This window comes from Pantherophis guttatus, chromosome 12 (assembly GCF_059756535.1).
Source record: "Pantherophis guttatus breed Tessera chromosome 12, ASM5975653v1, whole genome shotgun sequence".
NCBI classification, from domain to species: Eukaryota; Metazoa; Chordata; class Lepidosauria; order Squamata; family Colubridae; genus Pantherophis; species Pantherophis guttatus.
Genome location: NC_142074.1, coordinates 21,313,013 through 21,331,044, shown reverse-complemented (window position 1 = coordinate 21,331,044; position 18,032 = coordinate 21,313,013). Strand labels below are relative to the sequence as shown.

Here is an 18,032-nt window from a genome sequence, read left to right as displayed (position 1 = left end):
GTGATCCGCGCCCGGCCGCTCGACCTTCCCCTCAGCCCCTTTCCCCTTTTCTTCCTAACAAAGCCATCCAGACTCCTGGGCGGTCTCCCGGACCCTCCGTCTGCGGGAGAAGGGGAAAAAAAAACCCAACAAAACACCGTTTCCCCGATCCACTTCCGGTCGGTGCGCTCCCTCTATTCCGTCCGCCCGGGTGCCGCGGCGTCTCCGCTGGAGTTCCGCAAGGCGGTTCCTTTGTGCTGTCGGATGGGCTGCCGCCGGTGAGACGCGAGGATGGAGCCGGGCGCCATGAGCGAAGCGGGCGGCATGACTCCGGGTAAGAACCGCCGTCTTCGGCCTCCCTCGGAAAAACCAGGCCGGAGCACGGGAGCCGGGAAAGGTCTGAGGGGGGAAAGGAGGGGAGATTCATCTGGGCAAGCGATGCCCGCCCGGCCTTGTTCGCGGTAGGGCGGCGGAGGCGGACGCGTGGCCGGGCCCGGCCTTGGCTCGGGCTTCCCGCTCAGCCCCGGGCTTGCTTGGCTCCTCCATGCTGCCAAGAGAGCGAAAAGGCGGCCGGGCCCAAGAAGCTGCTCGCTTTGAGGCCTTTTTCCCTTCTCCCTGCCCAGCCAGCCTGGGTGGATGCGGTGGTTACGGTTTCCCCGGTGCTGCTGAGCCTCCTCGGGGGGAAGAAAGGCTGGGTCGACCCCCAAGAAGCCTTGGGAGCATATCGGGCCCAGTTGCTTTGTTTTGACACCCGCAACCCCCCCCTCCCTCCCCAGGGAGAAGAATAGGATCCCAATAGGATCCTATGGGTCCCAATAGGATCCTATGGGATGCGTCTCACAAAAGTGCTTTCCCCCCCTTTTTTTTTCTTTCTTTCTTTCTCAAAAAGCAACTGGACTTTTCTTGTCTTTTGAAGACGTTTCGCCTCCCCATCCAAGAAGCTTCTTCAGTTCTCGCATGGGGAATAATGGAAAGGTTTGATGAATAATTCCTCCTGGCAGATGGAGCTGGACATTTGGCAGCCTTTTTTTGGATGGGGACCTTCGAAGAAAAAGACAAGAAAGTCCAGTGGCTTCCTGAAAAAAAAATAAAAAATAAAAAGCACCTTTGGGACAAATGTGTATGGAGATTCTCAGTCCCCTCAGTCGTGGTTGTCCCAAAGGTGCTCTTTTTTTTTTTTTTTCCGAGAGGCAACTGGACTTTCTGTTTTTTTCTTTTCAAGAATGTTTCTCTTCTCATCCAAGAAGCTTCTTCAGCTTTGACAGGATGGTAGGGAATGGAAGGAGTTATAGTCCTTGCAGACAGCGGGACATTTGCATCCTTTTTGAAGGTCCCTGACCCTGAAGACACAGATACACATCCAAGTGCTTCAACAACGCTCTCCAAGAATGCAAATGACCAGCTGTCTGTAAGGTATAAATCCTTCCATTCCCCACTATCCTGTCAGAGCTGAAGAAGCTTCTTGGATGAGAAGCGAAACATCTTCAAAAGAAAAAACCAGAAAGTCCAGTTGCCTCCTGAAAAACAAGTACCTTTGGGATAACCATGATTTGGAGAATCTCGGCAGACTTAAGAGGATGGATCCTATCAACTTTGGTTTGGAGATCTGCAGTAGGGATGAAATTCCACTTTTGATATCTGCTGGAGCCATGGAAAAGGTTGACCTTTGTGGGGAGTGGATTTGGCCTTTTATTTTGCAAAAGAAGAGCGCAGGATGCTAACCTAAAATCGTTATTAGTGGATAGAAACTTTGCTGTAATACACATAGTCCTCAATTTACAATGACTGTTTACAATGTTTTCTTTAATGACTGTTTGAAGTTATAAAAAGCGACTTCATATTTGCAACCTTGATAACATCCCTATATTGTGATCAAAATTCAGATTCTTGGCATCATACTTAAGGACCGTTGCTGTGTCCCAAGGTCATGCAATCCCCTTTTGCGACAGAATTGAATTGAATGAATTGAATTGAATTCTTTATTGGCCACAATAAATTTTTGACAAGTGAAAAATGAAATTTTGAAAAGTGAAACCAACGAGGAAGCCAGATTCACCTAAACCACCAGGTTGCAAAATTTATCAACTGCAACGATTCACTCAATAACGGTGGTTATTAAAAAAGGTCGTGAAGTGGGGCAAAACTCGCTTTAACATTAAGTCTCACTTAACAACAGACGCTTTGGACTCAATTGTGGTCGTAGGTCGAGGACTACCTGTAGATAAAAGGGGACTTACCTTATCCTTTTATTTATTGGTCAGATTTCTACAACTGCCCATCTTCCCCCCCCCCCAAAGGAGTCACTGGGCATGATATAACTAGCAATAAAAACCATTAAATATAGCAATAAAAAGCAAGGGGCATGAATTAAAAGCCAGATCACCAGAGGGAAAATATTAAATATAATGCAAGTCAGAGCACAAGCTCTCTATATGAGTAGAATTATTTAGCCTAATTCTTTGAGGTTGTAGTCCGCATAGGCTGGGCTGGTATACAATAGAGGGCTTGGCTGGTTTGTGGTTGAGAATAACTGTTAAAAACGGCTTTTTTTGGGAGGTGGGAGAATACATTGCTTATGCATTCTGGGGAAAGGATCACAATTTTAGTGGCGAAGTTAAAATTTAAAAGCTGAAAAAGTGAATTGGCCCCACAATTCACATTTCTATTCAAATGGGGGAAATGCCCATCTTCCCAGGCTGATAAAACTACTGTAGATCACGATAGGGAGGTAAGAAAGTCCTTTAACAGGAGCTGCTTTTAAAGATTAGTTAGTTGTTTTTGATATGCTAATCCCCCTGGGCCTTAAGACTATCAAAAGCAATTCACACAAACGGCCTTAATGAACTTTCCTTTTTTTTCCCTGCTGCAAAGACACTTTGTCCTTAAGACACAACCGAAGGATGTTGATTTGCTCCAAGAAACCTGTAGCCATTTTTTAAGTTTAAGGTTCAGAGGGTGCAAATCCAGACTGTTGAGTTAAATGAAAAGATATACACTGCTCAAAAAAATAAAGGGAACACAAGCAGAAGACACCCGAGATCTGAATGAATGAAATAGCTTTATTAAATACTTTGTTCGTTACATAAAGTAGTTTTGTGTTCCCTTTAGTTGTTTGAGCAGTATATAAATTACTGTATATAAAGAACGAAGTATTTAATAAGGCTATTTCATTCATTCAGATCTCGGGTGTCTTCTGCTTGTGTTCCCTTTATTTTTTGGAGCAGTATATTTTTGGGGGGATCTCTAAAGATTACAGATTCAGGAATTGTGTTCCGTTGGATCTCACTAAGGAGCTAAAATCTCCTTTCAGCCTGGATCTTAAAAGGAATTTCCTCTGATTATTCAGGCACTTAGAGCAAGGAACGGATGTCCAATCTCCCATTGAATAGAATAGAATAGAATAGAATAGAATAGAATAGAATAGAATAGAATAGAATAGAATAGAATTCTTTATTGGCCAAGTGTGATTGGACACACAAGGAATTTGTCTTTGGTGCATAGGCTCTCAGTGTACATAAGGAGAATAAAAAAGATTCTTCAAGAATAAAAAGATAAAAGCCTTCGTGAGAGTCGAGGTTACTAATAAGCTATCAAATCGTACGAGGAAACAAATAAAACCAATATAATAGATATATATATTTGTTGGGCTGCAGGGCTGCGAACTCTTGCAAGAGAGTTTTGCAGATTTTGCAAAGGGGAACTCGTGGCAATGTTATTGCATCCTCCCCCCCCCGCCCCCAAGAGACCCAGAAGGTCGGCCTGGATCCCAGCCAGCCCCTGGAGCATTTGCACGTGTCTGGAGCATTTGCACGTGGACGCTTTTTGCACGGGATGCCTCCCAGCCGCAGCCAAGAGAGGGAGAGAGAGAGAGAAGGGGAAGAAGGAAAAAAAAAAAAAAGGCTTTACCGCCCGCTCGGATTTTAGCCCGGGAGCCGAAAATCCCCGAAGCCTCTCTTTTTTTTTTTTTCCCGGAGCCCGAACGCCTTCGGCTAACGACTCCTCCCTCTTCGGCTTCTCGCCGGGCGGGGCCGAGCGGCGTTCGGGCAGGCGCGAAGACCCTCCGTGCGGCGTTCGGGCGGGAGCACGAGGGCGGCCGAGCGGCTCCGGAAAGAGCCGAGCGTCGCGACTTGCGAGCGAGCGTCCGGGTGGAGGGACGCGGGGCTGCGGGCGGAGAGAGCCGAAGACGCGGGGCGGAGCGGAGGTAACGGAGAGCCGGTCTTCTCCCCCCCCCCTTTTTTTTTTTGATCCGGCAGCGGAGGAGAAGGGCAGGCTTTGCTTTGGGCCAGCCGCCCCCCCTCCCCTCCCTCCTGAAGCCCCCCCCCCGTCTCCGGTGGGTTAGCTGCTCCTGGCAGGTGCATGGTGGGGGACTACAATACCCATCTTCTGAACTCTGGGGTGGCTTAGCCTCTTGGAAGAAGCCCCCCCCACACCTTTTTATTGAATCCTCCTCCCCTCCCATCGACACGGAATGAGTTCAGCTGCTTCTGTGGTTGCCACCAGAGGCACTTTCTCCTTTTCTCTCTCTTTCCCTCTTTCTTCTCTCTCTCACTCACTCACTCACTCTTTCTCTCTATTGCCCTTTTCCCTTTTCTCTCTCCTCTTCTCTCTTTTCTCTCTCTTCACCCTCTTTCTTCTTTTTCTCTCTTTTTATTTTCTCTCTCTTTTCTTTTCTCTCCTCTCACTTTCTCTCTTTTCTCTTTTCTCTCTTCTCTTCTCTCCTCTCACTTTTTCTTTCTCTATTTTCTCCTCTCTCTTTTCTCTCTCTTCACCCTCTTTCTTCTTTTTCTCTCTTTTTATTTTCTCTCTCTTTTCTTTTCTCTCCTCTCACTCTTTCTCTCTTTTCTCTTTTCTCTCTTCTCTTCTCTCCTCTCACTTTTTCTTTCTCTGTTTTCTCCTCTCTCTCTTTTCTCTCTCTTCACTCTCTTTCTTCTTTTTCTCTCTTCTCTTTATTTTCTCTCTCTTTTCTTTTCTCTCCTCTCTCACTCTCTCTTTTCCCTTTTCTCTCTTCTCTTCTCTCCTCTCACTTTTTCTTTCTCTATTTTCTCCTCTCTTTTCTCTCTCTTCACCCTCCTTCTTCTTTTTCTCTTTTCTCTTTATTTTCTCTCTATCTTCTCTCTTCTCTTTTCTTTCTCTTCCTTTCTTCTCTTTCCCCTGCTTTCTCTCTTCTCTCTTCTTTCTTTTTTCTCTCTCCTCTCTTTTCTTTCTTCACCCTCTTTTCTCTCTCTCTTCTCTCTCTCTCTTCTCTTTTTTCTCTCTTTTCTCTTTCTTCCTTTTTTCTCTTTTCTTTCCTTTCACTCTTTCTTCTCTTTTCTCTCTCTTCTCCTCTCTCCTCTCTTTTTCTTTTTCTCTCACTTTTTCTTTTCTCTCTCTCTTCGCCCTCTTTCTTTTATCTTTTCTCTCTATCTTCTCCCTTTCTTTTCTCTCCTTTTCTCAATCTCTTTCTCTTCTCTCTCTCTCTCTCTTCCTCTTTCCAAAACTTATCAGCCTGAATTCTAACTCCCATGCTTCCCGGCAAGGGAAGGATTGGAGGAGTGGCAAGCTTACTTAAGCTTGAATGCCTCTCCTGTTTTCCCTTCTCTTCCCAGCTTCTCAGCTTGACAACTTGGTGCGTTGTGACTACAATAACCATCGCCCCCTGCCAGCAGGGCCAGAGAATTCTTTTAAGGGCTAGCTCGGGGATAGAGAGAGGAGGAAAGTTGGCATGTTAAAAGTTGAGGAAATGAATTGGCAACTCCTTTCCCCTTGCTCTTTTGATCTCCACCCTCCCCCCCCAGCCCCCATTGGCTGATTTCTGGATAGATTGCTGCTCCCATCATCCCCAGCCAGCAGGGCTGAAGGAAGTGTAATCCTAAAACAACGGAGGGTGCTTTATTGGACAGCCAAGGAAACTTGGTTCAATTAGAGCCGACGTCCGTGGCCCTGGGGAAATTTTTTAAAACTCTGCAACCCTTCCAATCCTTTTGGGTTTACAATTTCTATCCTCTGCAGCCAATGATGGGATTTGGAGTCCATCCCGACTGGGAAAGCTGGTGGGGCTGACAGACGAGTCAGAGAACAACCCGCTTGTTTAGACACGACCAAGCGCTCTTTCTTGAAGCTGGTCCTGTGAAGGTTTGAGGACCAAACACGTCTACAGCTTGCTTCTGGGCTGATCAAACTGATATTTATATCAGAACCTGGCCTGTGTTTTGGGGCTGCTTCAAAGAGCCCCAGGAAAAGAAGAAAACAAAAAAAAAACACCTCTGAAAACTCAGACGGCACTCAACGCCTGCTTCCTAGTCTCCTTTTGCAATGCAATCAGGGCGTCTGGAACTTTCCACAAGGACAGGGAATTTCAAGCAGAAATAACCTGAATTTGCAGAACTCGAGGAAAAAAAACCAACACAATGACGCTTCGTGGCTCTTTCTGTCTGGTGGTGAAAGCCCCACGGCGTGACTAAATCCAGCCACTATGGGGCCTGACTATTCACTTGAGTTCCTTGTCTAAGAAACAGAAATTAGTGTATATTTTAGCATAATTAAGAACCTTCATTGTGAGCTTGGGAAAAGCCATGGGTGCTAGGCTCTTCTTCTTGGTAGACAATACCTATAAATGCCATATTTCTTCTTTTATGGTTCCTCTTTTCGTATTTCTCTGCTAGAGCAGCCGGGTCTGCTATTATTACCCTAATACAGATAGTCCCCGACTTTACAACAGCTCGTTTAGTGACCATTCAAAGTTATAAAATGTGACTTACGACTTTTTTTTTTTTTTTTAAATTTGATTTATATGCCGCCCTTCTCCGGAGACTCAGGGCGGCTTACAATGTGCTCAGCAATAGCCTTCATCCTTTTTGTATATTTATACAAAGTCAGCTTATTGCCCCCACAAACTGGGTCCTCATTTCACCTACCTTAGAAAGGATGGAAGGCTGAGTCAACCTTGAGCCTTGGCGAGATTCGAACCTGCAGTAATTGCAGGCAGCTGATCTTAATAACCAGCTTAATAACAGGGTGCCTTAGACCACTGTACTACCAAGACTTTTATAGTTAACGGCCAGTGGTGGGTTCCAACCGATGTTACCACCGGTTCTCTTCGTGCACGTGCTTTGCGCATTTGTGCGCTCCGCACAAGCGCATTAGATTTCTGCCCAGCTGAGGCGCAGCAATCCACTCTGCCGTGCCTATCAGCTGGGCTAAAACAAAATAACAAATAAAGGTAGGTATAACGCGGAGGCGGGCGGGAGGGCCCAGCTCACAGTCACAGAGAACCAGTTTGCTGACGTCACGTCATCACCACTACCGGCTCGCCCGAACCGGGCCGAACCAGGAGCAACCCACCACTGGTTACGGCCTTTGCGGCACCCCTGCGATCATGCGATCGAAATTCAGGTGCTTGGCAACTGGTTCGTATTTGTGACCGTTGCGGTGTCCTGAGGTCACGTGATCCCCTTTTGCGATCTTCGGACAAGGAAAGTCAACGGGGAAACCCGATTCACTTAACAACCTGGATTACTAACGTCTCAATGGCAGTGATTCACTTAACAATAGAAATTAGAGTGTAGTGTAGAGTAGAGTAGAGTAGAGTAGAGTAGAGTAGAGTAGAGTAGAGTAGAGTAGAGAACAGAACAGAACAGAACAACAGAACAGAACAGAACAGAACAGAACAGAACAGAACAGAACAGAACAGAACAGAACAACAGAACAGAATAGTTGGAAGGGACCTTGGAGATTTCTAGTCCAACCTGCTCAGGCAGGAAACCCTACACCATTTCAGACAAATGGTTATCTAATCTCTTCTTAAAAACTTCCAGTGTTAGAGCATTCACAACTTCTTTTTGCGGTGAGAAAGCTCGTTAAAATGGGGCAGAGCTCACTTAACGACAGAAATTTGGCTCTCAGTTGTGGTCATAAGTTGACTTAACCTGTAGGTTAACCCTGTTGACACTGCGATTGGCTAGAAAACTTTGTCCAATCAATGTAACCCCCAAAACATAAGGACGCTTAATAGCAACTGGATTTTCATATTGTCCCATCGCCTTAAAGGTGATTCGTAGTGATTTTTGACTTGAGTGGATGGCGGAAAAACACAAGCATTGTGCTTTGCAAACCGTGATGGTTCCCTTGCTTAGCACGATGAACGAATCCAGCCGTTTGCGGTGCATTCTACAAACCAGGGCTTAGCTTTTTCCCTCCCTTAAAACCACATTTCTGTTGTGGCCCGCCGGTGGCCAGCAGAGCTGGCAGCAGAGTCAGACAGTGAGGAGGTTGGGGAGGAACTTGGGCCAGTCCTGGGGGCTGGAGAAAACTCGGATGAGGGCTCTGTGTCAGAGGCAGAGAGGGAGCTAGACAGCAGCGAGGCAGAGGAACAGCTGGAGCCTGTTCCCATGCGCAGAGCTGCCAGAAAACAAGAACAACTAAGAAAGCAGGGTCGACTTGGGAGTAAAGCCACACTTTGGAAGTGATTGCCCCCTCCCATAGGAAACAAAAGAGGAGCGAATGGGGAGGGGTCTTTTGCAAGAAACAATTCTTTCGTTCCGTGACTCTGTGCCAAGTTTTGCCTTGTACTGCGTTGGAAAACTAGTTACGTGTCAGCTTGCCAAGCGAGATAAGGTCTGTGTTGATAAATATTCCTTTGAAAAACTGTTTGGACAGGCCTTGCTGACTGTGAATGAAAGGAATTCACAGTCGTGTAAATAAAAGAGGTTTTGCCGGGACCAAGACTCTGCTTCCTGCTTTTTAAGGAAGCCTAGGTCAGAACAATTTCGTCTGCCTGTGAAGAATCCTTAAGGAGCTATCTCTTGACGTGATCAAAAAAAAAAAAAAAAAATTCCCAAGCTTTTGCGGTCCCGAAAGGAGGAGAAGCAGAAAGAGTAGGCACCAACTCTTGCATCATCTAATGATCTATATGGGAATGACCTTGGAAGACGGCCAAGGGATGCTCCCAAGGGAACTCTCAGATAAGAGGCATCCTAGTAGCAGCTGGATAGCGGGTAGAATCATTGAACACAATTTTAACAGTTTTCAGGCACTTTTTGGTAGTTTAGCTTTTTCCAAGCATTGTATTTCTTTTTTCCGCTGGAATTTTTTCCTCCTCGTATAATTTTTCATAAAATTCCTAAATTATTATTATTATTTTAAATCTCATTTTGAAACTGTAGGTTTCCTTTCACACCTTGTAATTTACTCAACAGGTTTTTCTCTCTCTCTTTTTTCAGTTTGTAAACTCGCCATCTTCCTGGCTTACTAGCGTTTTCCAAAAAGTTAAAATTAAAAGATGGTGGAATCAGAGGCTCAAAACAGACCGTGCCGTGGTTTGCTTAACAAATGCGGCAAGAAAAATCATGAAACGGCAAAACTCATGTAATAAATTTCTCACTTAGCAACGTAACTTCCAGGCTCAATTTTGGACTACCTGAATTGCAGCATTGCAAAGCCAGAACTGAGAATTGTGGGCCAAAATCCCTTAAGTTCTACTTCACCCCCTTTAACTGGCCCTCATTGCCCACCCCAGTGTAACCCATCAAGTCCATGCAAGATGTTTTCATAAATTGTGGGTCCCTCCTCTTTCCAGCTGGGTGACCTTGAGGCAGCTTCTCAAGGTGGTACACCAGCTACTTTCGGTTTCCCAAGCATTCCACCCCTTTCATTCCCTCTGCCCACAGTCTGTCACTGCATAGCAAGCATAAGGTGCCATCTGACATGTTTTCTCTTGAGGAAGAAGAGGAAATTTGCGACCTCCTGACAAGCGAAGTCAATGGGGAAGCCAGATTCACTTAACAACCGTGTGACTAACTTAACAACTGCAGTGATTTCACTTTCTCTGGCAAGAAAGGTGATAAAACGGGGCAAAACTCACTTTACAACCATTTCACTTAACAAGTGATATTTTGGGCTCAGTTGTAAGTTGAGGACTACCTATATATGAAAAATAACTGATACTGGACCGATAAATGCCCTCAGTTTACAGATAATCACAGTGTTCTACAGTTTGATGTAGGGCCCCACGGTTACAATTGAGATTATGCTGTACCCCATTCATAGGGCAGACGCTGTGTGAGAATAGAATAGAACTGGAAGGGACCTTGGAGGTCTTCTAGTCTAGCCCCCTGTTCAAGCAGGTGATCCTATACCATTTCAGACAAGCGACTGTCCAGTCTCTTCTTAAAAACCTCCAGTGTTTTAGCATCCACAATTTCTGGTGGCAAGCTGTTCCACTGGTTAATTGTCCTCACCATTAGGAACTTTCTCCTTAGTTCTAAGTTGCTTCCCTCGTTGATCAGTTTCCAACCATTATTTTTTTGTCCTGCCCTCCGGTGCTTTGGAGAATAATCTGACACACACACACACACACACACACCCCTCTTCTTTGTGGCAGCCCCTCAAATACTGACACGAGATGCGAAGCCTATTCAGGATTGTCCACCGCTGGTGTGGTAGTTCAGAGCCTGGCACTTTTTGGCCCATGTCACGTACCCCTAGTAAGGCCAACACATTAGCAGCTGTTGAGAAATAACAGTGAAGAAATATATGCAGCCTGTTTCCAGCTCCTGTTTTGAGTGTGTTAATCTGTGGATGTGTTTCATCACGCCTTAACGTTGCTTGTCAAATTCCCTTACTAACCTTCAGGTTCTGCAAGTTGCATTTCTCATTTTATCTCCTCCCTCAGCTCCATCAGGAATCCCTACTTTTAATGGGCTAAATAAAGACATTGCATTTTTATCCTAGAGTGGCAATAATAGCAATGTATATACCATTTCAAGCTTTTTTATTTTAGTTCAAAAGGAATTTTTCCTTAGTCGTGTTGGAAGGAATATCCATCTGGTTCAGTTCCAAGCTGGGAGAAAGATACTGGAAACATGGAGGCCAATTGGAAAGATGGTTTAATGATGAAGCAAAATCACACGGGTTTATGGTTCTGGTGCAACTGACAAAAATGGAGTTGAGAGGGGGGAGTTTATACCTTCCTTTGGGCTTTGAATTTGAGCTTCCTGTTCCTGTGCAAGAGCATGTATTCTATTGGCTGTTGTCACACTCCCATGGGCCCATGTAGGGGTCATGTTTGTCTGAGCTAGGTTTGGTTGAGGTTTGGGCTGATGCAATGAAGGGGTTTATTGGGCAATTCCTATTGTGGCTGAGGGCTAACGCTACCTTTGTTCAGACCTTGCTGCAGGGAATTTGCTTATGAATAGAGCTATCTATCTATCTATCTATCTATCTATCTATCTATCTTTCTCTTAAGTGCTGACATCTGCTGAGGGCTGTTAAGAAAGGTAGGAGCTATTAAGAGTGAGTCTACTTCCTGCCTCTAAAAAAAAAACATGTTTCTCCGTTTCTCATCCAGGAAAATATAATATTCTGCCTTTTTAATATTTCTCAAAATATTTCATTCTTCTAGGAGCGGGTGGGTGCTAACTTTGTACAATAGAAAGGAATTTTGATTCTATTTCTTTGTTCCAGGGATGGAGACCAGGAAGCTCATCACCGCTACTGACAACCAATATTCTGGCATGCTTTTGAAAGCGCTGGACGAGCAGCGAGGCCTCGGGCTTTTCTGCGACGTCACTGTGATCGTGGAGGACCGCAAGTTTCGAGCCCACCGGAATATCCTTTCGGCTTCCAGCACTTACTTTCACCAACTCTTTGCCGTGGCAGGACAAGTCGTCGAGCTGAACTTCATCCGGGGGGAGGTTTTCGCGGAAATCCTCAACTACATCTACAGTTCCAAAATTGTCCGGGTGCGATCGGATCTGCTCGACGAACTGATTAAATCGGGGGAGCTGCTAGGGGTCAAATTTCTCGCCGACCTGGGCGTTCCTCTGCAACAGGTGAAGAGCATGTCTTCGGAGGCCATACCTAGTGCTTCGGAGTTGCCCATCCTGGAGGCAAACGGGCCCAAAGTCCAGAAGCCCACAACCGCACCTGAGCCTCAACTCATAAAACTCGGGAAGCCTATCATTACGGAATCCTTTTCCCTATACAGGGAGCCGTGTGACTCCACCAAGATCACCATTAGTGATTCCGATGATGATGATGACGACGACGTCATTTTCTGCTCAGAGCTGGTCCCTTCTAAGGAGCGTGCTGTGGAGACCAAAGTCATAACCCAGATCCCGCCTTGCCCGAATGCCTCTGGGTCTTCTGAGGTAGCCAGCTCTACCAGCAGTCATTCTCTCCCTCAACCGGTGGCAACTGCACCTCCAAGGCTTGACTCATCAACTGTTCTTCCAAATCCCGCCGAAAACCAAAAGCTTCTTGACCCCCTTCCTCCCCCGGCTCCAAAGACCACGACTCCAAATGTCCTTGTGCTCAATTCATCGCAGGTTGATGTTGCTCCAGGGGTTGGTTCTTCCCACGAAATAGAGGTGTTGCCTATTCCCGAAGAGAATCAGCAGCCATCCACCAACGATTCCTTAACCGACATGGAAACCAACGTCATCGATGAGGAAGAAGAGGAAGAGGAAGATGTGGAAGATGATGACGACATCCTGGGTTTATCCAGTCCCGGTTCGGCAAGCAGCAGTTCTCTGGTCCAGCAGCCCACGACTCCGAAACCTACCGTTGCGGCTGACAGCACAGCAGCCCAGAAGAAGCAAGTTGTAAACTTCCCGCCGGAACCCGTCTCCCAACCCAACGAATTCAAGATCCAGATTTCTGATGTTCTTTCTGGAGGCCTCAAGGATGCTCCCCCAAATGTTGCGCCGAAGCATATCACTGAAGGGCAGAAGACCATCACGTTAGACAAAGCGTCAGAGATAGAAAGCTTGTCCACCGGCTGCAAAGTTTATGCAAACATTGGTGAAGACACCTACGACATCGTCATCCCGGTGAAAAATGAGGCCGACGGAGAAGTTCGGCTGGACGACGTGCCACGTACCTCGGGCAATGATTCCGCCAACCGCAAGCGCTTGAAAGTCAAGCACGACGATCACTACGAGCTGATTATGGACGGAAAAGTCTACTACATCTGCATTGTGTGTCGTAGGTCCTATGTCTGCCTCACCAGTTTGCGGAGACACTTCAACGTTCATTCCTGGGAGAAGAAATACCCTTGTCGTTACTGCGAGAAGGTTTTCCCTCTGGCGGAATACCGCACCAAACACGAAATCCATCATACCGGGGAGCGGCGGTACCAATGTTTGGCGTGCGGCCAATGTTTTATCAATTATCAGGTGATGGCCACTCATCTTCGATCGGTTCACAGCCAAGATCCTTCAGGGGAATCCAAGCTGTATCGTTTGCATCCGTGCCGGTCTTTGCAGATCAGAAATTACGCATACATTTCGGGGAATTCCAACAATATCCCGGTTGCCAATGACAATGCCCTGGTTTATTCTGGCAGTCCTTCAAAAGAGACCCCTCAGGAACCGGTCCCGAACCAACCTGTGAAGCCAATGACTTGGGACGACATCTTCGTCCCGCAAGCAAATGAATCCCTCTTTAAACAAAACCCATCGGACGGCACCTCCGAATTTGAGTTCGTGATACCAGAATCTTACTGAAGGTGTTGCGAAAATGGGAAAAAATGTTCTGTTTTGTTATCAAAAGGGGGAGGAAAGTTTTTGTGGTTGTTGGTTGTTTTAAAGAAAAAAAAAATCAGAGCTCTTTCTCAACGGGGTGCTCGGAAGCATCTGCAGAGCCTCTCCTATTACGGAACACGTCCACGTGCTTCTTCTTCGACCTTTAGCCTACGGTAGTGTTTTAAAATTAGATAATATGTGTAATAACCTTTGAACTTGTGAACAAAAAATTGGTCAGGAAATAAAACGATACTTGAATACAGGTGAAAAGACGCTTAGGAAGTTAGGCGTTTCGACGTTTATTCGTACGGATCAAAATATAAAAAGTTACCCGTTCGGAGACTCCCCGCCCCCCCTCCCCGGGTTAGGTGTAGAATAACAGGAATATATATCTCTCTTCCTTCAACCACTTACTTCTATTTTCATGTTAGCACTTTAATGCTGAAAAGGGTTCCATTGTGACTACAAAACAGGCACGCAGCTAGATTTTCTTGCTGATGTTGTGGGAGGGGCCGGGGGGGGGAATCTTTTTTGTTTAAATTGAAATCAGTGCGTTCCTGCAACTGAACGTTATAAGGGTCCAAATCATGCTTGCTCTCACGAAAAATGGATGGTATTCAGTTACTTTCCCTATCGGTTTGCAAAGGTGAATGCGCGCGCGGGGTCTTCCGTGTATGCGCTATGCTGGCGCGCGGGGCCTTCCGCGTATCCGCTATGCTGGTGCCCATGCCTTCCGCGCATGCACCAGGCCTCAAAAATGTGGCTAAATAGGATGGCATAGAGCCGGGGCCACCCGCGATTTCTGCTACCAGTACGGGCGAACCGATCCGAACCGGCTGAATACCACCTCTGCACGAAACCATGCGAAAGAGGCATAGCCATTTCTCATTGGCTTTTTGAAATAAACAATTATACATTGTTGGTAATGCACGTGGGCCGTCCTTAAAGAGAAGGTTTCTCCAAGGAAAACGTTAACACTCGTTCTTATTATCCCGGGGATTAAGCTTAACTCAGTGGCTGGACCATTGTATTTCACAATTATTATTATTATTTTTTGACTCGGTAGGGTAGATGGAAGACAATATAAGATCAGGATTTTTTTTTTTCTACAGGAGAAGCAGGTTAATGTAATGTAATGAACCTTAATTTTCTCTCCCCCCCCCCCCCGTCTTATTCCCTGGGAGGAGGAAAAAAAAAATAGAAATCTAATTTTGTAGATTTTTGCCCTGAACAGTTCAGAAGCTTCCTACCAAAGCAGCTTTGGCAAATGATGATGTTGTTTTTTTGCTCTGTAACTGAGTTGGTAACTTTTAAAAGAGAGACTACTAGTTAGTTCGTGGTTTTTTTTTTAACAGCAGCCACACGGAAAAAGGGGTTTGGCTTTTTTGGGGGGAGGTGGGGGAGCAGATGTGCTAGTCTTGAGGTTTCCTTTTGTGGTCATGCTTTCCCTTTCGTTGCAAATTGGGAATATCCTTTTCCATTGTTGGGCGATAAGCAGGATCTCGATTTGAGCAAATAACAGAAGTGGTCAAGAGCCATGTAGCTTTGGGGTATTTTTTTTTTTTGTCAAATAATCTCTTGCCCTTTTTTTGTAAATTACAATATTTGGAGTGGGTGTTATAGAAGGTCGAAAAGGACCATGATGAATAAAAACTAGTTAGCGATTGGTGCTTTGTCATGAAAATCTACTGTCCTCATCACTTTTTAACTATTTTTTCTTCTTCTTCTTTTCCCCCTTTTCTGAAGTCTCTATTTTGTATTCGGAGTAGTCATTCCTAGTCCTTAATTTTGTGTCGTTTTTGTTTGTTTGTTTCTTTTTTTCTTTAACGTTGTGTTTTCAGCCAGGAAAGTGAATGAAATTCTGCGGTGGAGTAAAAGAGAGAGAAAAAAATCATGTACGGAAATCACGCCGAAAAAGAGCAGCTCGTGTTTCTAATAACGGGAAGAAAGCGAAGTGACTCTGTATGATGTTTTTTTCTGTAGAGTTGAGATGGTGTTTGATTATGGCTAGGAGGTTGGGGTTTTTTTGTTTTTTTTATAAATGGAAGCGATCTTTTAAAATTGGCGTTGCGTACTTAAATGAAATAATTTGTGGGACTTTATTTAAATAAATAATTTAGTCGATCTCCGGTATATTTGTCCTCTTCCGGAGACACCGGTGTCCGTAGCATTTTATAAACTGAAACTTAACTTCATTCAGCTGCCCATAGCAAAGGATGTTACGTTGTTTCCTAAATTAAACCCACCGTGTTGCTGTAGATCAATCAAACTTCCATCTTGACCGTGCTATTTCCCCCTCCCAAAAAATCCTGATAACCAGTAATTAAATCAGTGCCTGTTGAAAGTGTCTGGTTTTTTTTTTTAATTTCCAAACTGAAAAGACGAAGTTTCAAAGCTGTTTATCTTGTTAGGAAGACACGCTGTCTCTTTGGTTTTCCAAATACATGTATTTTGGTTTTCCTAGGAAGGAAAGTTTCAATATCCAAAGTTAAAGAGATCTTTATTACGTTGCCGTAAAGTCTTTTTTTTTGCTTTACGGGGCGTTGGAAGAATGCTGGTTTCCTTTTTGATTGACGCTATCTATAGTTTAAAAAAAAAAACACACCATCTGGCGGTTACCAATTTAAGAAATAGACCACCTCCTTTTTTCAGTTTCTCTGTTTTCCATTTTGTAAAAAAGGGTCACAGCATCAGCTCTGGAAAGAACACATCTAAATGACATTTACTAAATGAGAAAGATTCCCCTTGCTTCCTCCCCACCTCCCAAAAATCACATTTACTAAAGAGATTAATGTGAAGTACAGCCTCAAAATCTAAAGCAAAAATGATCACAGCAGGTGAAATCATTCTAAGTATGTTCTTTCTTGGAGCAACAATGCTTGATTTCAATAGTTCCGCTTGAGTTCAGCTGTACCAATGTTATACATTTCCCCATCCTAAACAGAGACACAACTGCAAGAACCCCTAATTTTTTAAATTTCTTTTAGGTTTTCCCCCTCGTTTCAAAAACTGTTGCATGCCGTATAACAGGATGAAAAAATTCAGCATTTGCTGAATCGTTGCAGAGAAGATATTTTGAGGGCATCTGACAGAATTCAGATGTGGCTGTGTCTGCCTGAAGTTTGTATAAATCCAATATTTTACCACTTTGGGGGGGGGTTTTTTGCGCAGATATTTCTGAGTTAGGAATTTGTTTATATTGGGGGCAGGAGAGAGCAAGAGAGAGCTCGACTCCCCTTCGAGAGTGGCTTTGCGCCGAATATGCGTTTGTGCGTTTCTGTATATGACGAGATTAATAAGGAAAAAAAAAATCAGTAGTTGGTTTAATTTATTTCCTACCGAAGCGTTATCACTTATTAGCAAAACAAAATATGCAAAAAAAAAAAAAAAAGAAAAGAAAGAAAAGAAAAGAAAAGGGGGCAGTGGTTTTATTTCAACGGCAGTTTTTACAGAGCGGTATTATTATTATTTTTTATTATTTTATCAATACAGTACTGTAATGTATATAGTTGTACAGCTTTTTTCCTTAACATACCTTTTTCTGGGAATTTGTTGTTCTGCTTTTCATTAACCAATACTTGACTTTTAGTCCTTAGAGCTTTGTATGGCAAAATAAATAAATAAATAAATAAAACCCTTTCAATTCTGCGGAGGTGCAAACGTTTCTTATTTTTCTTTTTACAACAAGATTTCCTGCCTAAGCAAGGGGTTGGGCTAGAAAACCTCCAAGGTCCCTTCCCAACTCTTCGTTATTCTATTTTCTACATCCCTGTAATTTGGAATCAAATCTCTTGTCCTTTTGCACAGACCTGCGGGCTAAAATGAAAGGCATCGTTGCTTTAAGTCGACTGTGCTGGTCGGGATACGTGATTCAGGATCCCTATCCAGTCTGCTCACTGGTGGCTTTATGTATACAGCTAGTCCTTGACTTATAATGGTTCATTTAGTTCAAATAACCTGTTTTCCCGAAAATAAGACCTAACCGGAAAATAAGTCCTAGCATGATTTTGCAGGATGCTCGTAATATAAGCCCTACTCCCAAAATAAGCCCCAGATAAGATTGTGAGCCAGATGGATGCATTTGGTACCGTATTTCCCCCAAAATAAGACCTAATCAGAAAATAAGCCCTAATGCATCTTTTGGAGCAAAAATTAATATAAGTCTTATTTTTGGGAAAACACGGTAGCAACGGCACTGAAAACAGTTTGACTTATGACTGCTTTTCACACTTATGACTGTTGCAACGTCCCCACGGTCTCGTGATCAAAATTCACACCCTTGGCTCCTCTTTATGACGGTTGCAGTGTCCTGAGGAGGCACACGATCCCCTTTTGCGACCTGGCTAAGCAAAATTCACTTAACTGTGGCAAGAAAAGTTGTAAAATGCGGCGAAACTCAATTAACTGTCTCGCTTTAGCAACATGGAATTTTGGGCTCGATTGTGGCCGTACGTCGAGGATTGCCTGTACCAGGTAGTCCTCGACTTAACAACTGTGTTGCTTAGCCACCGAAGTTGCAAACAATCCAATAAAAACGACTGCAGGTCTGGCTAG

At 44.6% G+C, this 18,032-nt stretch overlaps 1 protein-coding gene across 2 annotated transcripts; it reads left to right on the top strand.

Moving 5' to 3' along the window:
* Positions 1-199: 199 nt before the first annotated feature.
* ZBTB33 (zinc finger and BTB domain containing 33) lies at positions 200-13,748 on the top strand. Of its 2 annotated transcripts, none has more exons than XM_034425907.2 (2): positions 200-313; positions 11,419-13,748. In XM_034425907.2, exons 1-2 carry the CDS (start codon positions 271-273, stop codon positions 13,458-13,460), a joined length of 2,085 nt encoding a protein of 694 aa, XP_034281798.1. In that variant the 5' UTR covers positions 200-270; the 3' UTR covers positions 13,461-13,748. The 2 variants fall into 2 exon arrangements, with proteins under 2 accessions (XP_034281798.1, XP_087733805.1); XM_087877679.1 differs by lacking the exon at positions 200-313 and adding an exon at positions 3,813-4,180.
* Positions 13,749-18,032: the final 4,284 nt, after the last annotated feature.